Source organism: Gymnoscopelus braueri (genome assembly GCF_963280865.1).
Source record: "Gymnoscopelus braueri genome assembly, chromosome: 11".
NCBI classification, from domain to species: Eukaryota; Metazoa; Chordata; class Actinopteri; order Myctophiformes; family Myctophidae; genus Gymnoscopelus; species Gymnoscopelus braueri.
In genome coordinates, this window is record NC_137613.1 from 16,347,054 (window position 1) to 16,355,203 (window position 8,150).

Below are 8,150 nucleotides of genomic sequence, written 5' to 3' on the forward strand. Positions count from 1 at the left end.
ATATGACCATCAAAGTCAGGATTAGGTTAATGATTTCTTAGTGAATTAATTTGATCTAACTTCTTTGGCAGCACATCCATTCCTCCTTTAGTCCTATAATAACAGTCTTACCCCAGTTGGTCTTGATCAGCTCTCGGTCCAGTGTGTACTTGAAGACCTCTTTGACCCCATAGAGCTCAAACACACACTCGTACTGCTTCCAGTCTTCATGTTTGACTGAGGTCAGGTTCAGGTCAACGCTCATCTGGAAGGTTCCATCATGGTTGGGGAGGAGCTCTCCATGGTCCACGTTCTCCTGGAGCTCCTCTCCATCTTTAGCCCAGAACATGATGACTCTGTCTGGGTAGAAACCTGTAGCGTGACACCTCACTGGAGAGGATGGAGTCTTCTGGAGGAAAGATACAGAGGGAAGCTCTGAGAGAGAGAGAGAGAGAGAGAGAGAGAGAGAGAGAGAGAGAGAGAGAGAGAGAGAGAGAGAGAGAGAGAGAGAGAGAGAGAGAGAGAGCGAGAGAGAGAGAGATTAGAGATTTAGTGGTTTGCATTTGAATGTGGATTTGTTGACTTTTATTTAAGGAACTGTTGTATTTCATGACAATAAGAAAACATTCGAACAAATTAAATGAAAGAGAGATGGAGGAGAAAAAGTATAAATAGAGAGAATGAGAGGGTGGGGGTAAGAGACAGAGAGGCAGGAAAGAACAGAGATAACTAGAAAATGTGCTCCTCGGAGCACAAGTCTCCGCCAGCAGACCTGTGCTATCGTTTTTTGTCATTTAGGGATTCTTTGTCTCTGTTTAGTGTTCTTTGTCTCTGTTTCTTAGCTTTGGCCTTTGCTTCTTCATCAGGTTTCAGACGATGATTTACTGCTTCTTCAGTTTGCGTAATGGGAGTTGCATTGTGTGATCTCAGCTGTGATCTCTGTTTGTACTGAATAGTACTGTTCCTGTCTAAGCTATTTATATATTTATAATTTATTACATGAAACTTGACCAATGTTAGGTGTTCTCAGAGGGACACACACACGCACGGACAGGTGATTTGTACTGTAAGGTACTGTTCCAATCAAGACTGATTGATCCTGTCTTACCTCACTTCAAAAAATGGCTTTTTGAAGTGACAAACCTATTTATAGGATTTTATTTCGTCATGCGTCCCTCTAGCCAATCAAAAGCATTGGTGTCAACATATTGTCACGTGTCACGTGGAGCTTGACCAATGTTAGCTTGGCTAGGGGGGGGTGGGACACACAGCGGGACGAAGCGAAAACATACTCTCCGCCTCCGGCGGAGACAAAAAGAGAGAGAAGGATAGATACAAAGACAGGGATAGAAGAGGAGAGAGACAGGAGAGAGAGCAAAAGAGAGATATTAAGAAACAGAAAATGGAGGGGTGGGAGTCAGAGAGACAAAGAGACAGACGACTTGTCCCTTTCATGTTCATCTCTTCATTTTAACTCATTTAGACCGGGAATTAATCGGTGTCATTTTTAGACTTCTTTGGCTATTCAAAAATAGTAGATCTACAAGCTCATAGCACGGCACCAAGTGCCGCGCTATGAGCTTGTAGATCCGCTATTTTTGAAAAATCGTGAAGAACAATTTTCTGAAAAACGTATTTTTCCTTGGTCAAGATTTTTCAAAAATAGCAGATCTACAAGCTTATAGCGCGGCACTCGGTGCCGCGCTATGAGCTTGTAGATCTGCTATTGTTGAATATCCAAAGTATAAAATATGGATAAAGTGGTTACACAGATGCGTTCCCGGTTTGAATGGGTTAAGTACAACTCCATCACATCATGTTGTTGTACCTGTTCTCTGTAGAGTCTTCTTCCCATAGTTCACACGCTTCTTCAGATCTTCAATGCACTCACTGGTGAAGAAGTACTTCAGGTATGCTGTGTGAGCTTTGTTTTGATCCCATTTCAGTTTGTGATGAAACCCTGTGGTTTAGGAGTGATCCATGTCTCTGTCTTCAGGTCAAATGAAAGGAAGTCCTCTCCATCATAACCATGCTGATAAAAACCATCAATGTCTCCAGTCTCATCATCCCACTCACAACCAGACATCACCTGGATGATGTGGACACCTGAGAGACAGACAGACAGACAGACAGACAGACAGACAGACAGACAGATAGACAGATAGACAGACAGACAGACAGACAGACAGACAGACAGACAGACAGACAGACAGACAGACAGACAGACAGACAGACAGACAGACAGACAGTGTCAGTGGTTGATATTCTGTCTTTACCACAGTGAACAACAGAATGTCCATATAAAACCACTGACATTAATGTATGGATGGAAGCTACGTGCACCCCCCCCCCCCCCACTCCTCTTGTATGCTCTGTGTGTTAGTCACATCTTACTGATTGTTTTTCCAACAATGTGAATAAATCATTTCAGCAGTATGAAGTTAAACATTAACATACTTCCAGTCTGGTTAAAGCGCTGCTTTACAATATCCATGTTGAGCTTGGAGACCTGCTGCTTATCCACAGCTTCCCTAGTGCTCCTCTCCCAGTACTGTGGGTCATCTGTTGTGATCTGGTTCATCCAGTCCTGTTTGGGAACTGCTCTCTGTGTGTTGCTGTCATAATACTCTGTCTGAACATCATCAACCATCACAACAATCACAAACTCTGGGAAGTTTGGGACTTCAGAGGATGTAGTTAAGAAGTTTTTCAGGGAGTGAGTCACTGTGAAACAAAATGGAAATGTAGCAGTTTAACAACTTAAGCCGATGGTACTTTATTGTATGATGAATAACGTAAATAGCTGATCTATAAGCTCACGTGTCCCATGTCACATGTAGATCAGCTATTTTAGTTTTTTCTTTTTTATATTTTGCCAATATGACATGCCATGATGCCCAACATAGGGATGACAGGGGTAAAGTGGTTAACGTTATTGAATTACGATATTTTTATTTATTTAATCACAACAATACGTTTTAAGGTTTAATACCTTTATATAGAAGAGAGATTATCAAACAGATTAGTTATGTTTTACTTTCTGTCTGTATGAACCAGTGGTGGACAGTAACTAAGTAGCCTACATTTACTTTAGTACTGTACTTAAATACTTATTTTTTTTTTGCAAGCTGATAATTTTCACTACATTTCAAATAGAAATATTGTTATTTTTGATGGTACTACATTTCATTTTCACCCAAACAAATATATTATGAATAAACCACATCATCAGCTATTTTCAATTTCAATACAGCAATGCATTGATAATAAAAAGAAAATGTACTTTGTAATTTGTGCTTGAGTATCTACTTGAGAATAATATACTTTGTCCACTACTAGACCACCACTGGTATGAACCCACCCATCTGTCTGTCTGTCTGTCTGTCTGTCTGTCTGTCTGTCTGTCTGTCTGTCTGTCTGTCTGTCTGTCTGTCTGTCTGTCTGTCTGTCTGTCTGTCTGTCTGTCTGTCTGTCTGTCTGTCTGTCTGACTTCAGGTTTTCAATACACACTAATGGTAAAATGATCAGTTTAGTAAAGTGGAACCAGATGGAATTGAACATGTTCACACAAAGAATAACTTAGTACAAAGCGCCCTCTAGTGGCCACTGTGAGTACAGTCATTTTTTACAACGGAAGGGTTTTGGATTTGAAACATTATATTATCTACTGAGATTAAATATGTGACAGTGTTTTAACAAAATACAATAAAAATCAAATAAAGTAGCCTATTAATAAAGTAGAACAATAGTCTGCCTTCAAGTTACTTGGTTATAAAAGTTTAAACGTAGGCTATGTATTAACCAGCATTAAGTTGTACAAAGCCAGGTCATTCCTCAGTGCTGTTAACTTACGCAGTAACAGAAGTAAATCACAATGCAATGAAAACCACAAGAATTTAAATGAAAGAATAGAAGCAAAGTAAGACTTTATACCTGGAGAGACGACATGACAAAACATCCACAGTAAAATAAACTCTTTCATCTTGACGACCGTGTGAAGAATATAAAAGGCTGTTTCCTCACTGATACGAGTCTCTCAGTAACATGAAGAAGATGACGTCAGTGTCCAATTCTAGCCAATAGAAATGTAACAAATGCTGTTACATCATGTGTTGCTAGGAGGATTTCACCAAATGAGGTTAAAAGTGAAAGTAAACACAATATGAGACTTTATTATTTACAGTAATGTCATTATTGCAGAGAGATTAATATATGAATCTATCAGCATTTATGAATGAATTTACCTACAGATATCAACCTTTCATTTAACAGACACACACACACAGACACACAGACACACACACACGCACGCACGCACGCACGTTATTTTCAAATATCCGATGTATAAGTTTAAAGTGGTTAAACTGACTTTGATGATATATTAGCTAATTTTGCTGCGGACCCCCTGGAACCCCCTCAAGGACCCCTGGGGGTCTCTGGACCCCACTTTGAGAACCACTGCCCTATAGGGCATGAACAGCAGTAGCTGACCAATCAGTACAAGGCTAAAGTGTCACTGTGAACAACCTTGCTTTGTCAGGAAGTCAACATGTCAAACTTGGATGAAAACTGGCTGCCAAGTGTGGTTGAAGTTTCAAGTATCAATACACTTTATTGCCCTATCAGCGAGGTTGATTAGCAGCCGTAACAGCGTGGCTGGTATTGTTTTCACCTTGTGAGTGTGTGTGTGGTGTTATATGACACATATTGTCAACGTGATAACGTCCCAACCATGAAAGATGCAGTCACTAAACTGTACAGGTGTTTAGTTCATAATGAAGGATGAGAAGATGGCTGTGATCCAAGCACATGGGTTAAACAGATACTGGCTGATCATGAATTTGGCCCAGGATTTAGCTCGGCAATCTTCCAGACCTGGCATTCTCGAGGGCTTAGAGCAGTGTCTATCAACCCTGGCAAACGTCCCAATTTTGGGCCGGGGCTACTGCTGAGGTGTGCCGCGCCGTTTGAAGAAGGTTTGAAAAAATATATAAAAAAATAAAATAAAAAGATTTTTTTTTTTTTTTTTTTTTTTTTTTTACAATAATAATAATCAGGCATGCAAACAGCCCCGAGGTGAAAAGGGTGACAACATGCTGTTTTATTTTCGGGTCAGGTGTCACACTATTGCCCTATTTGGATTCAAAACGGCTAGTGGAAGCTGAAAAGCTACAAGTTTGCATGTCTGAATAATGCAAAAACAGAATGCGTATCGTATCGAAATCGTATCGAAGTTGTGTGCCCAATATCGTATCGTATCGTGAAATTAGTGTATCGGCACACCCCTAGTGTGTGTGTATATATATATACCGTATATATATATATATAATTATATATATATATATATACCGTATATCTAGGTGTGCCCTGGGATCTTTTGGCTATGCCAGGTGTGCCTTGGCACAAAAAAGGTTGATAAACACTGGCTTAGAGTACTGGGTGATTTATTCAAAGAGGGTGTTTTGATGTCGTTTCAGCAGTTACTGACGCAATTCAATCTCCCAAGGGAACACTTTTTTGTTTTTTTGCAAATACGTCACTATATTAATACATTACGTTTGCCCCCACAAACTGGATCCCTATATAGCAAAGTGGAGGACCTCCTATGCAAACGTAGTGATGTATCACATTTCATCTCTTCCTTCTATTCCTTGTTGTACTCGCTGGACTCCCTGGAGGTACAATCCATCCGCAAGTGGGAGAGCGATTTTAACAATGAATATATCGAGGACAACTGGCAAGAGGCCATTGATTCTGTAAAAAATGTGTTCACCTGTAATAGACTAAGAGAAACACAATATAAAATCTTTCACAGACTGCACATCACACCTGTGTTACTAAACAAAATGGACCGTTCAAGATCTCCTTTGTGCTCTAAATGTCACACAGATCTTGGAACCTACTACCACTACTTTTGGGAATGTAAGTGGATATCCAGGTTTTGGGGCTCTGTGGCACGGGAGTTAAGCGACATCTTTAAGGTTAAGATAAAGAAGGATCCGGGAGCTTTCATTCTGGGACTCCCTTCCAAAGAGATTAATCTGACACCCCCACAATTTAAGTTATTTGACAAATTCTTATTATTAGCTCGTAAATGCATTTTAATCAATTGGATCAAGGATAAGCCCCCTACCATACAACTTTGGTATAAAGAGATCTTTGGTGTACTCCCCCACGAAAGACTGTGTGCAGTACACAGAGGCAATGAAGCCTCGTTTCTGAAGTTGTGGGCCCCACTAGACTACTTCCCCGCCGAAATCTCTCGGATCCTTCTAAAAGGTCAATGTGCTGTGGGCCTGAACCCTCCCCTTAGATAGGACTTGATGATTTTGCAGATGCTTCAATGTGACCATGAGCTATATGGAGTGTTGTGACCTGTCCTAAGTGCCTGGCTATGCTTTTTTTGTTTTTCGCTGTATATTGATGCGTGTTGATGAACAATGGAACTGGAGGACCCCTCCCCCCCCCCCTACTTGCTTGATCATGTTTGTCTTGTTTTGTTAAGAGTATGTCCATGTTAGTTGCTGTATGTGTTTTTTTTTTTTATTCAATAAAAAAAATAAAAATATATATATATAAAAAAAAACATACTGGCTAGATAATACCTTTCATTTGCATTAGCATTGCTACAACAATGTTAACAAGCTTCTAGTTAACTTTTTTTTCAGAGTAACCATAATGTTGAGTACTAAAGGGTTTTCAACAATTTCACCAATACCTAAAACAAAAGCCATCTCTTTTTATAACTTGGCTATTCATTTGCATTGGAGACATACACCCTCAAAAAATGTCTTGCCCAAAGAAAATGCACAATTTGTTCTAATTTACTGGCCATAATGTGTATGAATGTTTAAGTATCAGTACACACCTAATGTAAGAGAACTAGTCTAGGTCACACAAGGTACAAGCATGTTTGAGATGAGGAATGTCTCATTTATGTGGTTTGTGGATATAAAGATCTCTGTAACATGCAGCTCATTGCACCATGGCTGTCTATATACCAGTGGTTCTAACATTTTCATATATATTTTTTTTAAAACAATGTTACCAAGACAGATTTCTGTAATCTGTACACATAAATTTTATAGCATTTATACAATATGTAATATGCATAATATATAATATACATATGTTTCAAATTAATATTGCCATCCTTCCGTTTTACAAATGTATAACATTGCGTTGTTTGGAAAGTTATCAGTGGCACAATGAATGAAACCGGAGCTGCATTTAGACTTTTTGCTCTGAATAATGGTATCTTCTTTTCTTCAACTGTCATGTAAATAAACTGTCTCTACAACCAGGGATATTAATAATTAATAATATAACAAATGAATTAATAATATTGCTTGAATAGCCTGTCACATACAATGGTATCGTGAGCCGAAAACAGATCTACAATCTCAGATTGTCTATTTTTGGTGCTCAACAAAGTATAAATCAGGCTTTTTAGAGTGAGGGACAGTTAAACAGGGTTGTGGGGTCACTGTGACAGTTGACAGCTGTATCAGGTGTGAAAACAGGAGACCACCAAACCACATGGGAGAAAAAGGCTTTATTTCCCCTGTTCATCTAAAAAACAACAAACTTTTACTAAAGTATGAAAACAGTCCAAGTCCATGTATTGTGAAGGGTTGAGGTGTGAGGGTCTGAGGAGGATGGTGATTGAAGGCTGCTCCACTCCAGCTCGTTGGCTCCATGGACAGCTCCACACCTACTCAGCTGCCTTCCATTCATCTCATTAGGCCATCTTCTCAAGCCAGAGCTACCCTCAGTGTGTGTGTGTGTGTGTGTTTGTGGGAGCTGGAGAGAGAAGAGCTGTTTGTGGGTAGACAGCCTTGACCTAAAACTTTGTTCAGTCCGGTAAGCCGAACAGCGGCCCGGCAGCCTAGTTAGTTTAAGTTTGGTTAGGACAGTAGCTCCAGAGTTTGTGAACCACACTACACTACTCCTTCCACCAAACCTTCCTGTTGCCTTCTTGTTACAGTATTTGTCAATCATTGTGTCGCAATAAACTAAATCTGGATTGGTTGATTCATTCAGAGTATAAATATGCTCTGTGTTAATTTAACACTGAATGTTATGACACAATTTGTACAAAACTCTTTCTCCTCCTTAATGTTGGAAATGTCAACCAATAGACATTGAGATGAGGAATGTTTCATTCATGT

The 8,150-nt window shown here is 39.6% G+C and overlaps 1 protein-coding gene and 1 pseudogene across 2 annotated transcripts in view; one reads left to right on the forward strand and one right to left on the reverse strand.

Annotated features, from left to right (window-relative positions):
• LOC308094827 overlaps positions 1–8,150 on the forward strand; it is a 71,685-nt pseudogene that overhangs the window by 25,234 nt on the left and 38,301 nt on the right. The window lies entirely within an intron of this gene.
• The window catches only part of LOC308094829 (uncharacterized protein), a 31,141-nt gene that overhangs the window by 11,176 nt on the left and 11,815 nt on the right, over positions 1–8,150 (reverse strand). Inside the window, 5 exon segments of the mRNA XM_080441655.1 lie at positions 112–414; positions 1,808–1,924; positions 1,927–2,085; positions 2,437–2,703; positions 3,913–4,012. Of these exon segments, the coding sequence (XP_080297781.1) occupies positions 112–414; positions 1,808–1,924; positions 1,927–2,085; positions 2,437–2,703; positions 3,913–4,012 (946 nt within the window).